The sequence below is a fragment of the Pantherophis guttatus genome, chromosome 13 (assembly GCF_059756535.1).
Source record: "Pantherophis guttatus breed Tessera chromosome 13, ASM5975653v1, whole genome shotgun sequence".
NCBI classification, from domain to species: domain Eukaryota; kingdom Metazoa; phylum Chordata; class Lepidosauria; order Squamata; family Colubridae; genus Pantherophis; species Pantherophis guttatus.
The window spans coordinates 22,274,340-22,300,133 of NC_142075.1; the positions used below are offsets into that span (position 1 = coordinate 22,274,340).

General features: G+C 42.5%; 1 protein-coding gene across 1 annotated transcript in view; it reads left to right on the forward strand.

The window, feature by feature from the left end:
- Positions 1-9,798: 9,798 nt before the first annotated feature.
- SEMA7A (semaphorin 7A (JohnMiltonHagen blood group)) overlaps positions 9,799-25,794 on the forward strand; it is a 43,779-nt gene continuing 27,783 nt past the window's right edge. Inside the window, exon 1 of the mRNA XM_087878106.1 lies at positions 9,799-10,198. Coding sequence (XP_087734232.1) covers positions 9,814-10,198 — 385 coding nt within the window. The 5' untranslated portion in view covers positions 9,799-9,813. The remainder of the gene's footprint in view (positions 10,199-25,794) is intronic.

Consider the following 25,794-nt stretch of genomic DNA (forward strand, 5'->3'; position numbering starts at 1 on the left):
CGCTATATCTGCTATAGACTTTGAACGGAAGAGAAAAAATAATCTTTTTGGACTGCAGAGGGCGCTGTTTCTCCATCACCAATGCAGCACCCCCTTAGAAAATTTCAACCCAGCTATTCAGAAAAAAGTGATTTTTGGGAAGAACGTTTCCCCTTTCCCCCTTCTAATTTTTTTTTTTAATCTGCTGGGTTCCTGCCTCCATGACCTTTTTAGAGCACTTTCAGGCAGCGGATCCTTGGGGTGGAACGAGAATCGCTGCTTTTTGACCGGCAGCAATGAAAGAATCCTTTCAGTAAGTGAAAAGTGCATTGTGCTACGTTGGAGAAGTAGAGAATCGCAATCGAGGTTTTTCCAGAAACTCCCAAAACATCCTTTCTCGTAGATGGGAGGGGAACCCAGATGGACCAGAATGGAATGCTTTTACAGGTAGTCCTCGCTTAACGACCGGCCGTGTAGCAAATTAATTTATAACGGGCTCTCCACCCGTCAAAGATAAGTTACGAATTGGTTCTGCAGCATTCCGAATTTATGATATCTTTTTGCTAGTTTCTCTCCTGTTTTTTTTTGGCTTAGCAATGGAAATTTGGGTTCGTAAGGCGGGGCTCTCCAAACTTAGCAACTTTTAAGATTTGTGGACTTCAGCTCCCAGAATTCTTCAGCCAGCAATGGAAATTTGGGTTGTAAGTCAAACTAAGCAACTTTTAAGATTTGTGGACACAAATTAACTTTAACTTTAAAATTAACTTTTAAGATTTGAAGTCCTACAAGTCTTAAAAGTTCCCGAGTTTGGAGACCCCTGTCATAAGTCAAGGACTATCTTCAATTCTAAATGCTCTTTTTAAATGGAACGTAAAGAACCTAACCTTTCCAACATTCCTCCCCCCCCCCCACCCCTAGCACTGATGATGTTCCCTAGTTGGGTCACGAAACGTCTTCAAGAAAACAGCCAAGCTCTAAAAGCACTAAAGACCTCACAGTTCTCCTCTTCTTTCACTCCACAAGCTCCACTCCCTTCTAGCACTGATGATGTTCCCTAGTTGGGTCACGAAATGTCTTCAAGAAAACAACCAAGCTCAGAGAGCACCTAGGATTCCCTCGTTTCAACCCCGAACTACAAATATTTTCCTTTATTGAAACTTGTGGTTTTTTTTTTTTAATCAAACTAGATTAGAGTCTTGGTCTGAGGCCCTCCCCATCCCCTGAAGCCCTCTCCCCAACCCCTCTCAAGTGATGGAAGACCTCCAAGCAGGCTCCCCTTTACTGATGATGGCTCCAGCTCACCCACTCAACTTTCAAAGGCTGAAAGGTGTGAACCCACCATGTTTGGTCCCCCCCAGTGGCTTTTCCACGGCTGACTTCGGATCGACGGAAAGACATTTTCAGAATGAGTTTTGCAAACACCCCAAGTCTTCCTCGCCTCGCGCTGAAGGCAAATGCTTTCTCGGCTGAAACTCAAGAAAATTGGAACCGCAGCCTCAGCCCTCCTACCCAGAAGCGGAGGATAAAGTAAGAAAAATAAGAAATGTGACAAATGTTGAACTGTATTTGGTAGTGCGGTTGCTGCTATTTGAGTTCGCACCTCTGCCCACGAGAACCATTTGCCCTCCAGAGCTGCAGAGGCGCAACGGAATGGTTGACTCTTTCTCACTTCAGGTGTGCACTGGAAATTCAATTTAAAAAAAAAACAAACCCACAGATTTCCTGCCTTCAAATTTTTTCCGGTTAACTCTTATGTTGCGGTGAGTGTGTTTTCTCTAATTCCTGACCATTTTCTGCCATTTCCAGTCATCTTAACGCAGCCAAGATTAGGGGAAACTGCTCTAGTGGATATCAACTGATCTTCAAAGCCACTAATAAAATTCTTGTGTGTCCCGTGAGGTGGAAGGGAAGACAGATAACGAGAGTCTAAACTAGTTCTTCTCAACCTTGGGGGATTTGAGACTTTGTGGACTTCAATTCCCAGAATTCCCCAGCCAGCCTAGGATTGCAGGTTGGGGGATTCTGGGAGTTAGAAGTCCACAAAGTTGGCAACTTGAAGCTTTGTGGATTTCAACTCCCAGAATTCCCCAGCCAGCCTGGGATTGCAGGCTGGGACATTCTAGGAATTGGAAGTTTATAAAGTTGGCAACTTGAAACTTTGTGGATTTCAACTCCCAGAATTCCCTAGCCAGCCTCGGATTGCAGATTGGGGGATTCTAGGAATTGGAAGTTTATAAAGTTGGCAACTTGAAACTTTGTGGATTTCAACTCCCAGAATTCCCCAGCCAGCCTGGGATTGCCGGCTGGGAGATTCTAGGAATTGGAAGTTTCTAGGAATTGGAAGCTTTGTGGATTTCAACTCCCAGAATTCTCTAGCCAACCTCGGATTGCAGGTTGGGGGATTCTGGGAGTTGGAAAGTCCACAAAGCTTAAAAGTGTGCCAAGGTTGTGAAACACTAATCTAGAATTTTTAAGTCTATAACTGAAAGCCCACCTTAGCATTTATGTCTACCTGTGGTATTTATTACACGCTGGAATTCTTCAAGTAATTGCACCTTGTAGAAACTACTAGCTGCATGCCTACATATCCAAAGGCAATTATTACACTCCTCCCAGGCTTCAGGAAATGACCTGTTTCAGACGCCGTTAAACCAGAATGTTGGTTGATGGGTTTGAAATCCTTTTGGCATTTTCTCTGGCTCGATGAATTTTATATTGCCACCCTGAATTCTCAAATCTCCCCCAGCAAAGTGGGTTTACCCAAGCAACACCAGATAGTTAATACATGTGTTTATTCCCACATTCCCCATTAGTTTTCTCTCGGAGCGGTTAAGAACGGGCACTCTCTCTTTTACTTTTTCCCCAAATCTCCGTTTCCAGCATTTTAGTCCTTCTCATTTGCAACTCGAATTCCATGCCTCAAAACTTGATTTTCCTTGCAGTTCACATTCACAATGAAGTCACATTTTCTCCCAACGGCCTGCAAGGCCAAAATCAATAGTAATTCATATAAATGGAAATAACACCCTCCAATGACATTTATTTTACAAGGGGACGCTGAATAGTCTCATTCCTGTAAATGCGCATGATCTCACTGCAGGGGGATAAATAGCAAATTCAGCTTAAAATAGCCGCAGAGAAGACTCGGGTTAAGCAGCAACCGCTATCCAGTTGGACAAGAATGCTGCCCCTCTGATTCTAAATTTTAATATTTTTTTTCTCAATTTGCAAGAACAGGCGGGAGGGGCCCCAAGCCAATACAGTTAACCATATAAGCCGGGTTCACATTTTGGAAATGTGAACACTGAGCATTATCGGAGGATAATTTCAGGGTTGTCTCCTCCGGGAAGTAGGGTTGGTGGCAGTGGTGGGTTGCCCCCGGTTTGGACCGGTTCTATAGAACCGGTAGTAAAACCAGCGGGAGGCTCCGCCCACCGACCCCGACGTCATCAGAAGCGCACGTGGCCCCGTTGCAAACCAGTCGTAAAGGTGAGTAGAACCCACCCAGCAGGTTTCAGCAGGTTCTGACAAGTTCTGGAGAACCGGTAGCGGAAATTTTGAGTAGTCCGGAGAACCGGTAGTAAAAATTCTGACTGGCCCCGTCCCCTGACTGGCCCAACTATGGCACGCGTGCCAACGGTTCGCCATCATGGTTCTATAACTAAGGAGGACTTTTCTGAGAAGAACAACTAATCAACGGAACAGCTTGCCTCCAGAAGTTGAGGGTTAATCAGTGGAATGATTTGCCTCCAGAAATTGTGGGTGCTCCATCACTTGAGGTTTTCAAGGAGAGACTGGCCTGCTATTTATCTGAAATAGTCTTTAGGGTCTCCTGCTTGAGCTAAGAAGACCTCCAAGGTCCCTCCGGGCTCTGTTATTCTGTATTCCTGAAGCTTTCAAAGCAAGTCCTTTTTGCTTGTCCTTCTGGTGAATATTATAAAGAAGGTTTTGGAATTTTTTAGAACGAATTCGAACCTGTGTCCGCTGAGCTTTTCCCTACCTGAACAGCTGGTTTGATTTTCAATCTTTCTGGACCAAAGGGGTTGAGCTGGTTGTTCCCACAGATAAGTCCTCACCCCCATTGTCCATTCCATTCCCAAACTGGGTGTATTTTCCTTCAATAAATGGGCTGGAAGATTTGCGGGAAGTTGCATCAAACACGGATGGTTATGGGTGGTAATAATGTGAGTTTCTGTGGGAAATGACTTCAATCACACCATTCATCCATGAACCCAGTGGCACTGCCAATTCATTCTTGTATCCCAGAAAATTATATCCTGCCATTTGACCGAAGTAGACAGGGGAGTCAGATTCAAGGGAAAAAAAAACAATAATCAGGATGCATTCCTTGAAAAACCAGAAGCTTTTGAGAGGTGCAAATTGCTCATCAAACAAAATAATTTCCATGAGAATTCAGCGTCCAGTTGGATTTGAAATAAATTAACATCTATAGCTACAGATTATTATAAATTATGACAACCAGCTGGATAAAGTGTCATAAATACCTTCGTGATAATCGGCTGGGTAACTCATCAAAATTATGATATTCATCTGGGTAAATTATCATAAATATGATAATCTGCTGCAGGACATAAATTACTTGCATGACTTCTGCATGAAATGCAGCCTTTTACAGGAAGCAAGAATACACTCCTTGCGCTTGTTAAGAAAATCAATTCTGTGGCCTGACTAGAAGCCAGAATAGAGGCAGAAATAAGAAATAGGGGGAATATTAGCACACATATTTTTCATACAATGGAATAAAAGCAATAACTAGAGAAAAAGATTAGAGGTTGAAAGATGGCAGTACTCTGTAAACTCAAATGATATTGTGATCGGCATTAAAATGGAACATTGAAATATTGAATTACTTTAACACAAACATGTATATTAATACTAGGATTTCATAAGTTTGATTAATGTAACAAATATTATTAATATTATTATTATTGCTATTTGTCCCAAAATGAATGATACCCAGATGCCGCACTGTTCATGTATTGATGTTGATGTATATTCTAAAACTAAAAATCTAAAAACTAAAAATCCAAAAAATAAAGGAAAGAAAATCAATTCACCGACCCTCTGGAATGGTTTACGCACTGGGCTCTGGACGGCCCCCGACCTCCGCACCTTCCACACTGACTTAAAGACATGGCTCTTTCAGCAAATTCCCTGATCTGCCGTGCATTTTAATTTGGGGGATTTGGGGTTTTTAAATTGGATTTTAACATTTTAATTCTATTTATTGTTGGACTGTTTTATTTTGTGAGCCGCCCCGAGTCCCTCGGGAAAAGGGTGGCATATAAATATGACAATAAATACATAAATAAATAAATTCTTCGATCCTCCCTTTTTTTTGCACAGCTCAAAGTGGCATGCAGAATGCTCCCACTTCCTATTTTCACCATCACAATAACCTTTCGAGGTGGGTCAAAATTGGCCTAAAGTCTCCCAGATGGCTTCTGTGCTTAAGGAAAATCTGCAACTTGGAACCCTCCAGCTTGCCCGGCAGCAAAGAAATTTTGGTCTAATATTAAAAAATGGTTGGAACAAATAACAGAAACACAGATAGAAAAAGAACCAGAAACATTTTTATTAGGAATTTTTAATAAATCATACCCAAAAGATATCAAATATCTCACAATTCACATACTAACAGCTGCAAGAATAATTTACGCAAAAAATTGGAAGCAAGAAAGAACGCCAAATGAAACAGAATTAATAGAAAAAATTCTAGAATGCGCTGAAATGGATAGGTTAACAAAAGAAATACAAGAAAGAGAAGAATCAGATTATTACAAAATATGGAATAATTGGTATAATTGGTTAAAAATGAGAAATAAACAAAAAATATAGAGGGAAATATTACCGATTTAAAAAAAAATGTTATTAGATTAAGGAGAGGTGAAGAAATATATTATAAGTAGAATGTCACTTTGAAAAAATGCTTAAGAAGGAAACATAATCTTTTTGTTTATATGTTGTATAAATGTTTGTTGTGTATATGTTATGTTATGTTTTTTTAATATTTATACTCAAATAAAAATTTATTTTAAATGGAACCCTCCAGCTTTCTAGGCCAACCCTTGAACCGCTACAGCAGCCTGCATCTTTTTAAAACTATTCTTCCAACCTGATCTAGCTCCGTCAAGTGGAAAACAGTGGCCGAGTTGCTCTAGAACAGGGGTTGGCAACCTTAAACACTCAAAAGAGCCATTTGGACCCCTTTCCCACAGAAAAGAAAACATCGGGAGCCACAAAACCCTTTTGACGTCTAAAATGAAGATAACACTGCCTATATCGTTTTTTTTACCTTTATGCATATATGCATACAAAAAAACGATAGTGCGTTGCATTTATGAAATCAATGACCTGCTACAGAGAAAACAAATTTTTATTTCTGCACGCAACAAAAACTTTCTGAACTCCGAAAAAAAAAATAGATGGGTCGAAAAGCTCAATAAATCGTGTGCTGGCGGGTGTCGCACATTGGCGGTTGTGATGCATATTTTGAGCGACAGGGAGCCGCAGCAGAGGGATGAAAGAGCCACATGTGGCTCCAGAGCCGTGGGTTGCAGACCCCTGCTCTAGAACCATTCCACCTCATTTCAGGAAAAAAAGGAGCAGAAGCAGGCTGTTGAGTCCTGAGCTTGTTGTGTTCAGGGAGGCGCCAATAATCAAGATTGTGAGAATCTGGTTCACTCCTGCTTTGTTCTCTGTTTACCCTGGATTCACCCCTGGTATCCTGCTCCCCACCTGTTTTCAGTAATCACACACGGCTTACAGCCTGCTTATAATAATCACAAAAGCTGTCTGCCATTCATCACAAGGTCAGAGTTTCCAAGAATTTGCTCGGAAAGATGGAAAATCTGACATTTCCCGTTGCAGCCTCAAAACGCGAAGATCTGCAAAGCGACTGAGCGTGGAATGGAATGGCCTTTCTCACAAGCCTTCTTGCAAACTAACTAACTAACTAACTAACTAACTAACTAACTAACTAGCTAACTAGCATCTAGGGATCAGCTAGCCATCAAGGTCAGGTGATCAAGGTCAAGTCAGAGAAGAGCAACAAAGATGATTAAGGACTGGAGGCTAAGTAAAAACATATGAAGAATAGCTGCAGGAATTGGATTTGTCTATCTATCTATCTATCTATCTATCTATCTATCTATCTATCTATCTATTACAATTATACCATATCTATCTATCTATCTATCTATCTATCTATCTATCTATCTATCTATCTATCTATCTATCTATCTCAATTATACCATATCTATCTATCTATCTATCTATCTATCTATCTATCTATCTATCTATCTCAATTATACCATATCTATCTATCTATCTATCTATCTATCTATCTATCTATCTATCTATCATCTATCTATCTATTCTATCTATCTCAATTATACCATATCTATCATCTATCTGTCTGTCTATCTATCTATCTATCTATCTATCTATCTATCTATCTATCATCTATCTATCTATCCATCCATCCATCTATCTATCTCAATTATACCACATCTATCTATCTATCTATCATCCTATCTATCTATCTATCTATCTATCTATCTATCTATCATCTATCTATCTATCTATCTCAATTATACCATATCTAGCTAGCTAGCTATCATTTAACGACACCGTAATATATCTGGGTAACTGAATGGAGCTAGCAGAGTGTTTTAATGGCTGGATCCCCTCCCTGTCACCAATGAGGAGTTTTATTCAGCAGATATAATCTCAATGTGCCCAGAGACAGAAATATCTGCCTCTACCTAGGATTGAACTCACAGCCTTCTGACTGTGAGGCGAGGCCTCCACCTCTAAGCCACCGCATCACTTGTCTGTCTGTCTGCCTGTCTGTCTGTCTGTCTGTCTGCCTGTCTGTCTGTCTCCCTCACCTACCTATTGATAGCTAGTGCCTTATGTGATATAGCTAGAGAGATAGATGGATTCTATATCTGGGTCTACCTATCCACCTACCTGCCTGGGCTGTGGAGGTGTGGGAGCGTACATAGCGAGACCCTCCCAAAGATGCTTTCTAACACCTGACTTTCTGACATCTGGCAGAACCGAAGAAGCTTCTGGGATGAGAAGCGAAACATTTTCAAGGAAAACCCCCCATGAAAGTCCAGTTGCCTTTTGGAAAAGCATCTTGGGGACAACCACGCTCTGACCCAAAGGTGATCTTTTTTTTTTTCCAGGAGGCAACTGGACTGTCTTGTTGTTTCTTTCCTTTGAAAACATTTCACTTCTCATCCAAGAAGCTTCTTCAGTTCTGACAGATCTTCTCATCCAAGAAGCGAAACATCTTCGAAGAAAAAAAAAAAATCAGAAAGCCTCCTGAAAAAAGCACCTTTGGGACAACCGTGACCTGGAGGACTGAGAATCTCTACAGACTTTTAGCTACACAATTTGGGATCAACACCCTTGGAAGGTTGTGGGAGTAGGAATGGATTTCCAGAGGGGGGGAAAATGGCAGGCTACAGGAACCAGGAGCCCTACTCAGGTGACCCCCCAAAGATAAACCTCCAAGTCAAGACTCTCTAAAAGGATGCAAATGACAATATTGATATTGTCTCCTGATTGCTTATTTGTACCCTATGACTCTCATTAAGTGTTGTACCTTATGATTCTTGATGAATGTATTTTTTCTTTTATGTACACTGAGAGTGTAGGCACCAAAGACAAATTCCTTGTGTGTCCAATCACACTTGGCCAATAAAATTACTCTATTCTATTCTATTCTATTCTATTCTATTCTATTCTATTCTATTCTACTCTACTCTATTCTATTCTCTCTTCATTCTGTCCTGTCCTGTCCTGTCCTGTCCTGTCCTGTCCTGTCCTGTCCTATCCTATCCTATCCTATCCTATCCTATCCTATCCTATCCTATCCTATCCTATTTTCTATTCTATCCTATCCTATCCCATTTTATTATTCTATTCTATTCTATTCTATTCTATTCTATTCTATTCTATTCTATTCTATTCTATTCTATTCTATTCCTTTCTATTCTATTCTATTCTATTCTATTCTATTCTATTCTATTCTATTCTACTCTACTCTACTCTACTCCCTCTTCATTCTATTCTATTCTATTCTGTCCTGTCCTGTCCTGTCCTGTCCTGTCCTGTCCTGTCCTATCCTATTCCATTTTATTATTCTATTATTCTATTCTATTCTATTCTATTCTATTCTATTCTATTCTATTCTATTCTATTCTATTCTATTCTATTCTATTCTATTCTACTCTACTCTACTCTACTCTACTCTACTCTACTCCCTCTTCATTCTATTCTATTCTGTCCTGTCCTGTCCTGTCCTGTCCTGTCCTATCCTATCCTATCCTCTATCCTATTCTATCCTATTTTCTATCCTATCCTATCCTATCCTATCCTATCCTATCCTATCCTATCCTATCCTATCCTATCCTGTCCTGTCCTGTCCTGTCCTGTCCTGTCCTGTCCTATCCTATTCCATTTTATTATTCTATTATTCTATTCTATTCTATTCTATTCTATTCTATTCTATTCTATTCTATTCTATTCTATTCTATTCTATTCTATTCTATTCTACTCTACTCTACTCTACTCTACTCTACTCCCTCTTCATTCTATTCTATTCTGTCCTGTCCTGTCCTGTCCTGTCCTGTCCTATCCTATCCTATCCTCTATCCTATTCTATCCTATTTTCTATCCTATCCTATCCTATCCTATCCTATCCTGTCCTGTCCTGTCCTATCCTACGACCAGGTGTCTGCAAGGAATCTAACTCCTTCCCTTCCCCACCATCCAGTCAGAGCCGCGGAAGCTTCTGGGATGAGGAGGGAAACGCCTTCAAAAGGAAAACACCAGAAAGTCCAGTGGCCAGACAACCAGAACCTGGCTGGGACCGAGAAGCTCTTTTCTGACTTCTCTGCTCGAGCCTCGCCGGGCAACCATACGAGAGGCAACCTCCGCCCCGCCCACGCGGGGGCCTGGCCAGCCCTTATAGCTCCGGGCGCTTCCACGCCGCTTCCCAAAGCGAAGTTCGAGACGCTCAGCATGTGCCCGCCTCCCCAGCGCCGCCTCGCCGCCTCGCCTGCCCGCCGCCCGGTGCCGCCGCTCCTGCTGCTGCTGCTGCTGGGGCTGCTGGTGCCGCCGCTCCTGCGCTGCGCCGCCGTCCCTCGCACCGCCAGTCCCCGCATCCTGACAGTGGCGCACGGTAAGCCGGGCGGAGGAGAGGCATCTTCGGGGCTCTCGGGGGGTGGGGGGGCTGGGTCTGCTAGGGAGGAGGCGACCCTTCCTGCACCTGTTCGGCTCGGGAGGTGGGCTTTGAGGGGTGGGGGCGGGCGGGGGATCCATCCATCCCGTCGCGGGATGCCGAGGGCTGCGGGGTTAAAGTGGGGCGCAGGGAGGGAAGGGCTGGGAGAGGAGTCGCTTTGGGAAGAGAGATGGACGGGGATTATAAATGATGGGGAGAGAGAGAGAGAGAGAGAGAGAGAGAGACGATAGGAAAGAAAGAACGAGAGAGAGAGAGGATAGGAAAGAAAGGAAAGAGAGAGAGAGTGAAAGAAAGAGAGAGAGATGATAGGAAAGACCGAAAGAGAGAGACGATAGGAAAGAAAGAAAGAGAGAGAGAGGATAGGAAATAAAGGAAAGAGAGAGAGAGAGAAAGAAAGAAAGAGAGAGAGAGATGATAGGAAAGAAGAAAGAGAGAGAGGATAGGAAAGAAAGGAAAGAGAGAGAGAGAAAAGAAAGAAAGAAAGAGAGACGATAGGAAAGAAAGAAAGAGAGAGAGACGATAGGAAAGAAAGAACGAGAGAGAGGGAGGATGGGAAAGAAAGGAGAGAGAGAGAGAAAGAAAGAGAGAGAGAGATGATAGGAAAGACAGAAAGAAAGAAAGAGAGACGATAGGAAAGACAGAAAGAAAGAGAGAGAGACGATAGGAAAGACAGAAAGAGAGAGAGAGGATAGGAAATAAAGGAAAGAGAGAGAGAAAGAAGAGAGAGAGAGATGATAGGAAAGAAAGAAAGAGAGAGAGAGAGACGATAGGAAAGAAGAAAGAGAGAGAGGATAGGAAAGAAAGGAAAGAGAGAGAGAGAAAAAAGAAAGAAAGAAAGTGAGACAATAGGAAAGAAAGAAAGAGAGAGAGAGACGATAGGAAAGAAAGAATGAGAGAGAGAGAGGATGGGAAAGAAAGGAAAGAAAGAGAGAGAAAGAAAGAGAGAGAGAGAGATGATAGGAAAGACAGAAAGAGAGAGAGAGAGAGACGATAGAAAGAAAGAAAGAGAGAGAGGATAGGAAATAAAGGAAAGAGAGAGAGAAAAAAGAAAGAGAGAGAGAGAGACAATAGGAAAGAAAGAAAGAGAGAGAGAGACAATAGGAAAGAAAGAGAGAGAGAGAGGATAGGAAAGAAAGGAAAGAAAGAGAGAATGAGAGAGAAGATAGGAAAGGAAGAAAGAGAAAGAAAAATAGGGAAGGAGGGAAGAAGATAAGGAGGGAGGGAAGGAGGGAGGGAGGGAAACAGGAAGGAAGGGAAGGAAAGAAGGAAAGAAAGAACATAGGAAAGAAGGGAGGGAAAAGGAGAGAGAAAGAAAGATAGGAAAGGAGGGCAGAAGATAGGAAAGGAGGGAGGGAAAGAGAGAGGGAGACAGGAAGGAAGGAAAGAAAGAAGGAATGAAAGAAAGAAAGAAGGAAAGAAGGGAGGGAGAGGAAGGAAGAAAGGAAGGAAAGAGAAAGGAAGACAAAGAAAGGAAGGAAGGAAGGAGAAAGAAAGAAAGAGAAAGAAAGAGAAAGAAAGGAAGGCTTGGAGTCACACTGGACAAATATTTTTGGAGTCATTTGAAGGCTACATAGGCAGATAGGAACTGGAACCCAAGACTTCTGGAGAGTGCCAGACCGGCAAGTTTGAGTCTGGGGTTTTGCTTCCATCCATTTCCCTCTAAATGGTTTGCAGGAGTCCAAGAAATGAATGCATGGGTGGGTGGGGGTAACCATGATTAAATCCAGGGTGGGTAAATAAGTACCGTATATTTTGGGACTATCCATCCCAAACACCCCAATCCCAACCTGGCTCTTCTGATGATGACTTGGCCTTTGGTAGGGTCTGGATCTGGGAGCCCTGAGTTGCCTTCTTACTTTCCCTACCACCCAAACGCCATCCTTCAAAGGCATCCTTTAAGGTTAGGAAGAAAGAGGCAGAAACGGGGTCCATCATCCTGAACCTAACTGGGAGATGGGACCAGGTTAAAAACAAAGCAAACTGTGGGATCCTTGGAGGGGGGGGGGCTCTCTGAGCTTGGTCGTTTGCTTGTGGACGTCTCATGACCAAACTAGGCAACATGATCAGTGCGAGTTGGCTTTGCCTTCATTCGAAGAAGCACGTGCCCGCTGCCGTGCTTGCTTTGGCCACAAACTTAGTCCACCCCGTTGACTCAGCTTGTTATCGCAATGATAAACTTTCTCTGCAGCATCTCTTTTCGTAACCACCTTGTTTTGATGGTGGGAACAGGGGAAAGAAACAAAAAAACAAACAAACAAACCTCAAAACAAACCATTTATCTCTCCAGCTCGGAAGCGGGCAAATGTGAGGAGACATCCACAGTGTGTGTGTGTGTGTGTGTGTGTGTGTGTGTGTGTGTGTGTTTCTAAGGGACGTGCTGGGAAATGAGAGAACGAGGAAGGATATATAGAAAACGCGTCCGTCTTTCTAAAATCCTTCATCGCTCTCTCATTTCAGCCCACAGAGATTCGCGTGCTTTTCAATACTCTATGTAATAGGTCACCAAGGGAGGTTCATGCATGAATTTCTTTAGCGATCCTTCTGAGGTCGGTAAAATGAGGACCTAAAGTGTTGTAGGCAATATGCTGACTCTGTAAACTGCTAAGTGTTATTGCTACCTTCCTTCCTTCCTTCCTTCCTTCCTTCCTTCCTTCCTTCCTTCCTTCCTTCCTTCCTTCCTTCCTTCCTTCCTTCCCAGTGATTAGAATGCAGTATTGCAGGCTAACTGTGCCCACAGTCAGGAGCTCGATCCTGACCGGCTCAAGGTTGACTCAGTCTTCCATCCTTCCGAGGTCGGTAAAATGAGGATCCAGATTGTTGGGGGCAAGAGGCTGACCCTGTAAACTGCTTAGAGAGCACTGTAAAGCAGCATAGTCTACCTTGAGTCTTTGGAGAAAGGCGGCATACAAGTTGAACAAATAAATAAATAAATATAAGTCTAAGTGCTATTGCTATTGCTATCCTTCCTATTACCTATCTGCTCCCACTTATGACTATAACCTTGTTGCTTGTATCTTTACGATTTATACTGTTTTATTTAGCTTCTTACTATGATTTGATTGCTTATTTAGTATCCTATGACTATCATTAATGTGTTGTATCTTATGATTCTTGGTGAATGTTATTTTTTTAATGTACACTCAGAGCTTATGCATCAGAGACAAATTCCTTATGTGTCCAGTCATACTTGGCCAATAAAGAATTCTATTCTATTCTATATTCCGGTTGAACTTTTTCTCATCCGTGGCCTTCTAGGTATGTGGGATGCCAGGTGGACGGAGAATTTCATTTGGTTAGCCTACTTTTGACTCACCTGTAGCTTTACTTTTCAAGAGGTCAAAATAATATCTTCTTTAAGGCGCTCTTTATGGGTTTAGCAAGGTCTTGCTGATGATGTGAGATTTATAGCCAGGCCAAAATGATCCCTGAATGTACCTGAGATGATTGATTATTATTTTTTTGTGGATGCATTCTCTTTCTATTATATTTTTGTGGGTTGCACAAGGTTGCCAAAAGGGATTTTATCCATCCCTGGTTACTTCCATTAACTTGGCCACTGGCAATTCAATTGTCGGGGAGAATGTTTTAATGTTTTCCTAAAATGTGTGTGTGTGTGGAGGGGTGTATTTCCACAATGCGTTAAAGGAGGCAAACTTTCTCTCACTTACCTTGCTTCCAAGATTTCTACCTTCAGTAGGAGGCATACACAGAAATCTGTACAACCATCAATTCCAATAGACATTATTTATTCACACTTTGGCCCAAAGAAATCAAGGATGACCAATCAGAATAGAGCTGGTAGGATCCTTGGAGGGCTTCTAGTCCAACCCCTTGCTCAAGCAGGAGATCCTAGACCTATACCATTTCAGACAAGTGGCTCTCCAGTCTCTTCTTAAAGACCTCCAGTGATGGAGTACCTACAACAGCTGCAGGCAAGCTATTCCAACACTGGTTAATTGTCCTCACTGTTAGGAAGTTTCTCCTTAATTCCAGGTTGCTTCTCTTTTTGATCAGTTTCCACCCATTGCTTCTTGTCCTGCCTTCAGGTGCTTCGGAGAATAGCTTGACTCCCTCTTCTTTGGGGCAGCCCCTGAGATATGGGAAGACTGCTTTCATGTCTCCCCTAGTCCTTCTCTTCATTAAATTAGACATACCCAGTTCCTGCAACCGTTCTTTGTATGTTTTTGTCTCCAGGCAAAAACATAATAATCTGCACTTTTTCCAAAGTCTCAACATTTTTTTTTTAATAATGAGGTGACCAAAACTGGATGCAATATTCCAGGTTTGGTCTTACTAAGGTTTTATAAAGCGGTACTCATTCTCACCTAAGGGACACGGTGGCTCAGTGGCTCAGACGCTGAGCTTGTCGATCGAAAGGTCAGCAATTCAGCGGTTTGAATCCCTAGTGCCGCGTAATGGGGTGAGCTCCCGTGACTTGTCCCAGCTTCTGCCAACTTAGCAGTTCGAAAGCACGTAAAAAATGCAAGTAGAAAAATAGGGACCACCTTTGGTGGGAAGGGAACAGCGTTCTGTGCGCCTTTGGCATTTAGTCATGCCGGCCACATGACCACGGAGATGTCTTCGGACAGCGCTGGCTCTTCGGCTTTGAAACGGAGATCAACACCGCCCCCTTGAATTGGGAATGACTAGCACATATGTGCAAGGGGAACCTTTTTACTCATACTACATGTGATTTCGATTCTCCATAATCAAATATTTAAAAATACATATTTTGACCACATAAAGGGAATTTCACTTCTGCTTAAGAAGAGCTTGTTGGATGTGGCTTTAAATCCTCTTTGGGAGGGAAATTGACCCCCCCTCCCCAGCTTCAGCCAATCAGGTCAGAGTGTCACGAGAGAGAAGGAATGATTATCAAGGCATTGATATTCAATGGTAGACTGCTCTTGAAGCTGGAGGTTTTAGATCTCTTGTGCAGGAGCCCTTAATTTAACCGAGGCTTTTGCCTTTTGTCCTCCTTGGAAGGGGGTCTCTGATCCAGAGCCCTTCTGAATCTGGATGAGAATTGCAACTGTGAGAGTTAATGTTGTATATTTGTCTACTGCATATTGTCGCGTCTAATCTCTGTCGGAGGAGTTATGTCAGATCAAGCCGCCAAGCCCAGATGGGAATGACATAATAATAAAGATACAGCTTGATTCCCAAGATGGGATTACGAGGTCTCCGAAGGATTTCCGTGCCAGCTGAATCAACCTTGCTTAACTAAGAGAGGATTATGATCTTATTTCTTGGCATGGCAACCTTCTGTAGCTTCTGCTCTCTGATCTCAGGGCTGAACACCAGGCAGAAACAGCCTTGGAAACGCTGATTAAATCTCATTAGAGTCCATTTTACGGGGATCCCTCTGCCCATGGCTAGAGAAGCGGTTCTTGGATAGGCAACCTGCAGGATTTAGATAGGACCAGGGAAAGATATTATAGAGAGAAAGACCTGGATAGAAACATGCAAGAACTGGCTAAACAAGGCTGAAATTTTCTTTAAGTCCTGGGGAACATACAAGTTAGACACGTCCTATAAGAAGGAGGAGGTGGCACAGCACAATCAGTCCTGCAAGGTTCTGTTATTCTATGGCAATATGATGGTGATTGTAAGCTGCCTAGAGTTGCCTCTGGATGGGATGGGCCACAGCATTTAAATTGAATGAATGAATGAATAAATAAAATAAACGAGAGCCTTTCTCGGTCATCGTAGTTTTAGCCTTCTGTGGAAGTGATTTCCTGGACAAAGGTTGATTTCCTTGGAGAAGTGGTGACATCAGTGTCATCTCTTCTCCAAGGGGTAGACTTCAACTCCCAGAATTCCCCAGCCAGCATGGGGGTTGAAATCCATCCCTCATCAATGTGCCAAGATTGAGAAACGTTGGATTACACAGACCAGAGAATGAAACAAGTGTGAGAAAGAAACTCAAAAGAAGCATGTCATGGTTTTTATTTGTGTGTGATGGGTCAGAAAGACTTTCCTTCCTTCCTTCCTTCCTTCCTTCCTTCCTTCCTTCCTTCCTTCCTTCCTTCCTTTCTCTTCCTTTCTCTTTCTTTCTCTCTCTCTCCCTCCTTCCTTCTTCCTTCTTTCTTTCTTTCCTTCTTTCTTTCTCCCTCTCTCTTTCTCTTTATTTTTTCTCTCCTTTCTTTCTTTCTCTCTCTCTTTCTCTCTCTCTTTATTTTTCTCTCTCTCTTTCTCTCTTTCTTTTCTCTCTCTCCTTCCTTCCTTCTCTCCCTCTCCCTCCCTCCCTCTCTCTCCTTTCTTTCCCTTTCTTCTTCCCTTTCTCTTTCTTTCTCTCTCTCTCTTTCTCTCTTTCTTTTCTCTCTCTCCTTCCTTCCTTCTCTCCCTCTCCCTCCCTCCCCTCCCTCTCCTTTCTTTCCCTTTCTTTTTCCCTTTCTCTTTCTTTCTCTCTCTCTCTCTCTCTCTCTTTCTTTTCTTGTCATTATATCCATACATCAATAAAGTACCACTCCTGTGATCCTGGCCTACCTCCAACGGCTGTCCAAACCCCAAACTAACATAACAAATCCTAAATAAGGAGTCTTAAAAGGACAAGGCCGTGTTAGCAGAAACCTGCTTTGCAGGGAAGCATTGTGGGGGGAATTTGTGTACGTGAAGAATATTTGATCTGCTTTCAACATACGCCTTCCTTCTTCCTGCTCCCAAATTTAGTAATTTTGTACTAAAGCTCTTCTTGGGTTTTCTTTTTTCGTCGTTGTTGTTGCATGCAAGTTGAACAACCCTAATCTGATTTCCTTCCTTTATTACGTTGCACAGATAAGTATGTACATGGTACAATAAGGAACAAGCCAAGATTCGCCTGAAATATTTCTGAGAAACGTAGTGAAATGTTTTCCGGTTGAGGTTAGTCAAGGGGCAGAAAAATTACAGTTTCGCATTGAACTAATTTAACGTGTTGGCATCATCCCACAATTCCCGAATTCCCACAAGTCATCTCAGGAGGCCATTGGCTCGTAGTATAGTTTAAGACTCGCAACTCCCTTAACCAACGTCTCACTTAACAACATAAATGTTGGGCTCGTTTTGGTCATACGTCGAGATCAGTGGTGGTATTCGGCCAGTTCTATCCGGTTTGGGCAAACTGGTAGCGGCGGCTGTGGGAGGCTCCGCCCACCTGCCCGGATGTCATCACATCCCGTTTTTGACGCTCTACACATGTGCGGAAGGCCCTCCACATGCGTGGAGGTGGCGCGTGCGCTCACATTTGCACACTGGTAGTGAAGGTAAGTGAATACCACCCCTGGTTGAGATCTACCTGTATCGGGTTCTTACAAGTGTCTTCAAACCAGTGTCTTTGCACACCACAATTTGGAAACTTAAACTCCCTGTGCCACCTGGGCTCCAGAGCAGGGGTGAAATGCTCCCCGTTTGGACCGGATCCGGTAGCAATGGCGGCAGGTGGTTCGGTGAACCAGTAGCAAAAATCCCTGCGGCCCCCACCCCCATGCCCAGCTGAGCCACGAGATCATCAGAGGCTGGTTTTGGTTTTTTTTAACTTTTAAAAGCATTTTTTCTACAACCTCTGGCTGAAAAAATGCTTTTAAAAGTAAAAAAAAAAAAAAGCCTCTGATGATCGCACAGCTCAGCTGGGATCGTCAGAGGCTTCTAAAAGCATTTTTTCCTGCAACCTCTTCAGCTGAAGAGGTTGTAGAAACAAAAATGCCTTTAAAAGCCTCTGGTGATCCCAGCTGAGTTGCCTGATCGTCAGAGGCTTCTAAAAGCATTTTTTTTCTGCAACCTCTTCGGCTGAAGAAGTTGTAGAAAAAAATGCTTTTAAAATTAAAAAAAAAAAAAAATTGGCCACATCCACCCAGTCACATTACCCCCTCACCAAGCCACACCCACAGAACCGAAGCAGTAACGAATTTTAGATTTCACCCCTGCTCCAGAGCCACCTGTTTTCTTTTTGATCCCCAGATTTCCTTGGGAAATTGTGTCCCAGAAGTGTAGCCCCACCAATTTCTGGTTTTTTTGAGAGAAACCACTTATGAAAATAGTAGCCGTAGCCTTCAAACTGGCTTTGTGGTAAACTTAGAAAACAAGCGAGAAAATAAACAGGTTCTCCGCAAAAGTTTGCCTCTCTTGGTTTTAGTTTCTGTGCCAGAGAGTGAAAATACTAATTATCTTTACCAAATTGTTCCTCTTTTGGGTCTTGCAACACCGAGTGGAAATGAATGTTTCTCAAGAGATTGAGGTTGGATGCAAAGTAATAGTTATTTCAGATCTCTGGGTTTGGAAAGGCTGCCTGGTCCCCAGAATTACTACAGAGTTGCTCATAGTTTACATCCTCAAAACTGCCTGAAGACCAGCTTGGATCAGACGCAACTTTTGACCAACCTTTGGGTTGACACTATGGTAGGATCCCAGGAATGCTGGCTTATAAATCCTGGTGGCGTGTTCTGTAAACCTACAAAGACTGGCTTATTCAGTAAAGCACTGAGAAGCGGACCGTAATTCCTTACATAGCATAGGTTGATTAGATTACTAATTCATGATCATTCGTGATAAATTAGATCACTTATCCATGATGTGGCTTAATCTTAGATGTGAACTCCAGCAAGCTTTTTCTAGTCAGGAATGGGACTTCTGGCTGGTTTAGCAGATGACATAAGCCGAGACTGGCTTAATCATGGCCATGCAGTATCAATCCTTGATTGAGCAGCCTCAATATTTCAAGCCATGAACCAAGATGCCTTATGAAGAAAGCATGAATTGCCATCACTCAAAGACACCCCCGAGCATTCCTTCAGTCTGAGTTGGTGCGTGGGTGTGTGAATTCAGTTACTGAGAGAAACATGGGAAAGAATTTACAAAGGACTCTATGGTCTAAAGGAGTGTACAAATATTTATTTGTTTGTTTTTTTTTTTTTTAAAAAAATTAAGAACCTACAGTAGGTCAATGTTTCTGAAACTCAGCTCCTTGAAGATGGGTGGATTTCAACTCCCAGAATTCCTCTAGCCAGCTTGCTGGTGGGGGAGGAAAGAGGAGTTTATTGGTTCAATTTATATTTATCGGTTCGATTTATATGCCGCCCTTTTCCGGAGACTCAGGGCGGCTTACAATGCGTTAAGCAATAGCCTTCATACTTTTGTATATACCTGCTTAGTAGGGCTTTCGCCCCCCCCCCCAAGCGGTGTTCTTTTTTTTATACAAAGTCAGCTTATTGCCCCCACAATCCGGGTCCTCAATTTACCTACCTCGGAAGGATGGAAGGCTGAGTCAACTTTGAGCCTGGTGAGATTCGAACTCGCAGTAATTGCAGGCAGCTGGTGTTACTTAACAGCACTTGGACTGCTACGCCACCAAGGCTCTTATTCTGAGAGTTGAAGTCCACCCATTCTGGGAATTGATGTCTATCCATCTTCAAATGGCTTGAGTGTCAGGTTTCGGTGCTATCTTAAATAAGTTGAGAAATGTGGAGGGCGAAACCACAATCATCTGCCAGGCTGTGGGTGTTAGGAAATGGAACGGTGCTCTTTAATGGGTCAAAGGCTAACTGGGATTGTTTCACCTCTGTGGGGGTGTCCTTCTTTCACGTATGACCTGCCTGACTGGTTTGCAGGAATCTAGAACTTCCTCCATCTTTTTACCTTTTCTCCTACTTCGTTATCCTCCTGATTTTATCAGGATATCTTATCTGAATTCAGCTGGTGGAAAATTCCGAGGGGACTAAGGCTAATGCCATGTTATCTTTATGTCTCAAAGTTTAAATTATGTTCTATTTCAACCTTCTTCTCAAAGGGTGAAGGTGATTATCCCGAAGCCAACGTGGCCATCTCTCTAAACCTTTCCAACCCATATTTATCTTGCAGTTTAGCACATAACCTTGATCTTCTGCTGTTTCTGTACCCAAAGAGCTTTTGGAGGTGGCGGGGAATGCATAATTTACTTAATTTAAGGGTAAGTGAATGAATAGCTACAATGCCGGAAAGTCTTTCTTAATTATTGGGTCTAGAATTATATATATATATATATATATATATATATATATATATATGTTTTCTCAGGTTTTCGCGGGTGTTTGTATGTAGGTCTTTGGTTATTCGGGTCTTCTCCCACGTAGAATTGGAAGTGTCTTGGCGACGTTTCGACGAAGTCTCATTCGTCATCTTCAGGCTGGTGTTCTCGCGGTAGATAAAATGAAAGCAAACGCACAAGGTATAAAAAGCCCAAATCTTAATCTTGACATCTCTGGGCATGGTGGCTCAGTGGCTAAGATGCTGAGCTGGTCGATCGAAAGCTCGGCAGTTCAGCAGTTCGAATCCTTAGCGCCGCATAACGGGGTGAGCTCCCATGACTTGTCCCAGCTTCTGCCAACCTAGCAGTTTGAAAGCAGGTAAAAAATGCTAGTAGAAAAATAGGGACCACCTTTGGTGGGAAGGGAACAGCGTTCCATGTGCCTTTGGCATTGAGTCATGCCAGCCACATGACCACGGAGATGTCTTCGGACAGCACTGGCTCTTCGGCTTTGAAACGGAGATGAGCACCGACCCCTAGAGTTGGGAACATAACATATGTGCAAGGGGAACCTTTACCTTTACCTTTACCTTTAATCTTAATCTTACCTTTAATCTTAACATGGCAAGGATAGTTCTTTGACATGAACTTAACTGTTGGAGATGATCTCATCTTCTGTAGGAATGTTTATTGGAGGTAATTTTACAAGGGTCAGCCAATAACTTACATGTTGTGGTTTGCCAAGTAGAACGATTACACAATCTGCATTTTCAGTGGAATGCTTGACTAAGAGAAAGGTGTAAACGAATTGGGTGTGTGAGCACTACTTCTCACACAGTTAAAGAACCCGATCCCAGATCCAGCCGTGTCTGATAGAAAATAACTTGTTCAGATCCGTATTTCTTAACTTTGACAACTTTAAGATGTGTGGACTTCAAATCCTAGAATGCCCCAGGCCAGCATGCTTTAAGATATGTTGACTTCAACTTCCAGCATGGCTGGCTGGGGAATTCTGGGAGTTGAAGTCCACAGACCTTGAAGTTATCAGCGTTGAGAATCACTTCTCTAGATGCTATGGACAGGAGGCACCCCTATAATCCTGTTCCAGGTGGGCCATGAAGTCCCAACTCCCGAAGAACACCAGATCAGAGGGAATTCTGCTAAAATGCATCCTATTTCCCCTATCTGAGTCTGAAAAAAACAGATGCCTGGAAGAAGTTATAAAAAGGGCTGGAATCCACTTTGCTGAAGTTCTAGAACAGTGTTTCTCAACCTTGGAAGCTTGAAGATGGATGGACTTCAACTCCCAGAATCCCCCAGCCAGCGGCATCTTCAAGCTTCCAAGGTTGAGAAACACTGTTCTAGAAGAACATGAAACTGAAAAACGGGAAGAAATCTTGCAAAAGGGCCTTCCAAAATTTGCATTTCTCTAACTTGGTATAGCTCATAGAGAAGTTAAGAGTGCCCCATGGGCACTGCAGATGCAAAAATCTATGTATTTACATAGTTAGATATATTTGGCATCTTGGCAGGAAACAAAAAATAGAAACCACAACTATATATATATATATATATATATATATATATATATATATATATATATATATATATATAATAATTCCTCTTTCCTGCTGAAGCAACTTTGGTTCCAGCCTTGTATGATCACGATTTTTCTTTTGTGCTGCATTTCCTCATATAACAATAGCGTATTTCCTGATGCAGCAGGAAATAAATAGAATTGTCATGTTTCCCCTCATACATGCATACGTTTATGCGTGTATAGGAGAGAGAGAGAGAGAATGACTCATAATAATGCAATGAGTTGTGTTTGCGAGGGTAACTTTTTGAGTGAGTTTGCCCAGTTACTAATTCTGATCCATAAAAACTTCACACTCCGCCCCCCCACAAACTCATGGTATTTATTAGAGTTTTAAATCACTCAAGAACCGGTTTTTGGACAAATTGCAGAGTGTAATTGAGTTGAGGACTCAACATATGCAAGAGCTGAGCTCCGTTAAATCCTCCCTACACACAGACATACACACAAGAACAAAATAAGAGCAAACACCTGGTAAGCAATTCCAACCTCAGGAGAATTTTCAGACTCCTGAAAATTCTGAAAGTTCTCCTTTCTTTCTCCTGACGCAAACACAGCAGCATCGGGTGTTGGCCACAATTTTCCTCTAGCTTAGATCTGACCACTGGATTTCTAGAAAGAGTTAGGCGCTTAAGGCCACAGAAACCTTAACCTTTAATGAAAGACTGTTTCATTAGTCACCGACATGACTACTCACATGTAGGGCAGGAGATATGGAGAAACCCTTCACCAGCCCTACGATCTACCATACTTTTGAGTATGGAGCAGAATGTCTATGTGCCAGAAGAAGAAATCTGTGTGTATGAGATACACACTTGCACCCACCCACACGCCGAATCATGACTAAACAGCCAAGAGTCTTGGTTGATCGCCATGACTAATGTTGGCTGGACTCGGTTGACTTGTGGTTGGCAAGATAGCTGAGGACTTAGACCATCTCCAGGTGTCCATGATAATGTTGGTTTTCTAGGAAAACCTCTGGATTAGATAAATTTGCTTCCTAGACCTTCTCCCGTTCCCTAATTTATTTTTTGATCTGTTCAGTTTCTGTAGCTCTGCCCAACTCAACCAAGTGATTCTGGGTAGTTTAAATTTCTAAAATTATAAAACCATTAAAAAAAACAAACATTAAAAGTGTAAATACACCCCCAAAAGAAAAATCAGAAATGCAGGCTCCTGATTAAGTCCTGGTTGATTGATCGATTTTGTCGAGTACGTATTAGATAATATATATAAGTATAAGCATGAATTGAATACATAAAATGAATACAATTAAAGGGAACATTAGGACAGGGACGGAAGGCGCGCTGGTACTCTTATGCACACCCCTTACAGACCTCTTAGGAAAGGGGTGAGATCAACAGTAGACAGTTTTAGGTTAAAGTTTTGGGGGTTTTGGGATGAGACCACAGAGTCTGGTAGTGCATTCCAGGCACTGACCACTCTGTTGCTGAAGTCGTATTTTCTGCAACCGAGTTTGGAGCGGTTCACTTTAAGTTCGTATCTATTGTGTATCGGTTGATGTCGAGTTCTTCTGAAAAGCTGGTTTATTCCAGCATTTGTGGTTAGTTTGCCACAAGCAATGTTTCTAAGATGCTAAGCCAATAGCGTTGCTCCTGTTACGCCAAGAAGATTGCACAGGTATGTCCATGTTGATGAAAAGAAGTTTGATTCAAGATAGCCTGTATTTATTTTTTTTTTACTTCCTTCCTCGATTAGTCAATTTCCTCTAGTTCTTTCTCAAAATATGATATTTCCATTTTGAGTAAAATAGTGTTCATTGCTATTGATAAGACAGGATGCTGAAGTCTTTCTCCATTCCCACTGACCAATTTTCTCTCTTGCTTCTATTCTTTATTACCTCTGTGGCCTGCTTCACCCTCCACGCTAACCATGGTTTGTTTACCTGTTTCGTTGATCAACCCAGGCTGGCGAACACATTTTATTAAGCCATAGCATCGCTTGGTTTGTATCTTAGGATATAAAAACCTGACCATCATGGTTTGCAAACCGTGACTCATGGCTTCAGTTGTAATTCAGCATTTTGAGGGTAAGCAGCCGTATCTTAGTATGCAGGGGTCTACTTACTAAATCTACTTACCTTCCCTACAGGTTCGGAAGTGCACGCACCGTGCGTGCCTGTCACAGGGTGCATGGACCCTCTGCGCATGCGCAAACCCATCTGCTCATGTGCAGAGGGTAAAACACAAGTTACTTCCTGGTTAAAACCAGGAAGTAACGACGACAGGGCGGGTGGGCGGAGCCTTGCACCGCCATCGCTACCGGTTCTCCGAACCACCTGCTGCCATCGCTACCGGTTCGTCTGAACCAGTCTGAACCGGTATCATTTCACTCCTGTTAGTATGGCTGAATCAGTTGAATCCAGACGCTGCCTAATTTGATGTTAATTTAGCGTGATTTGTGAATCTGGCCAATGAAAACATTGGTGGATAATGTTTTTACTCAGAATATGCTGGTAATATTTTGGCTGTAGATTTTTTTTTTTTTTAAAGAAAATCATGCCCCAGCAAAATTTAACACCCTTTTATGATGCACAAACATTTCTCAAAGGATAAGAGAGATTCTGTTCCCTTGTTTATTCTTGTTCTCTTATCTTGTTCCAAATGTTGCCTTTAAAAGGAAATCATTTTGTTCGGTTCAAAGTGAAACAAGAACGTTTCCAAAGTTTGTGGTTAACAAAGCACAAAGGTGGATGCCCGAAGGTTGTTGTGTTCCTTATTTTATAATAAAATTTGGAAAACATGTTTCTTCTTTCAGTTTGAAAGCTTTTTTTCTTACCCTGTCTCTTGGGAAACAGGTCATATGGTGGTTAAATATTTGTTTTTTTAAAAAATAAAATGTATTTCATTTCAGTTTAGCTGAAGATAACCTCAAGAACCTTTCATCTTTGATCCAAATGAACTAATTATTATACAAATGGTTTCGCTTACATAACTGCATCTGGGCAGTGGTGCAATTGACACATGATGCTAAATGTGTGGTTGAGTTAAGCTTTGGTACATTGTGCAAACACACCAATGAGTTAAACTGAATAACTGGATTGAGCAGAATCGGGTGGAGTCAATCAAAACTTTGCGCGCATTAAAGGTATTGCAATTTATTGCACGAGTTTTCCCAGGTCATAGCCTACTTCAATATGATATAATACACTTAAAGAAAATTTAAATCTTGCACAGAAAATCTTGCATCTGTATAGTATAGTAAAGAGATGGCGAACCTATGGCACACGTAGCCATATCAGTGGGTATGCCAGCTCAGCTCTGGTGCGCATGTGCATGCTGGCCACCTGATTTTCAGGCCTTTTGGGCCCATCAGAAGTAGGGAAACAGGCTGTTTTCTGCCTCCGGAGGGCCTGGGGATAGGTAGGGAAGGCTGTTTTCGCCCTCCCCAGATGCAGAGAGGATCTGGAGCCAGGTGACAAAGAAAAATGGGCCAGGAGCAAGGGGGGAGGGGGAGTTGGGCACGCATGCGCAGGGCAGGCCGCATAGAATTATGGGTGTGGGCACGCACGTGCACGAACCTCCCCCGCTCCCCCTTCCTGGCACACGATGGCAAAAAGGTTAGCCATCACTGATATAGTATATTTGTGCTAGTTGAGTATCTCACTGTAGTGCATGAGGAAGTATCTGTTGAACTTCCTGATCAGCCCTCATTTAGAACTGTCATAGCGGCAGCAGTCTTACTATTTGCAAATAAGAGTGCAAATATACTATTTACACAGAAGTTTGTGGCTGCCTTTCAGTTCATACCGCACAGGATCCTTGGGAATTGAAGAGCATCAGAACATGTGAAAACTATTTCTGAAGCTGTTCAGCATTTCTCAGAGCTGCTTGTTGACTTTCTCCCTCGAAAAATGCTTTCTCGTTACAAAGTTAGTCTACATGTCTAGCCAGCGGTGTGGTCTTGACCACATATCTTAATTTTAGATCCGTGGGCTGT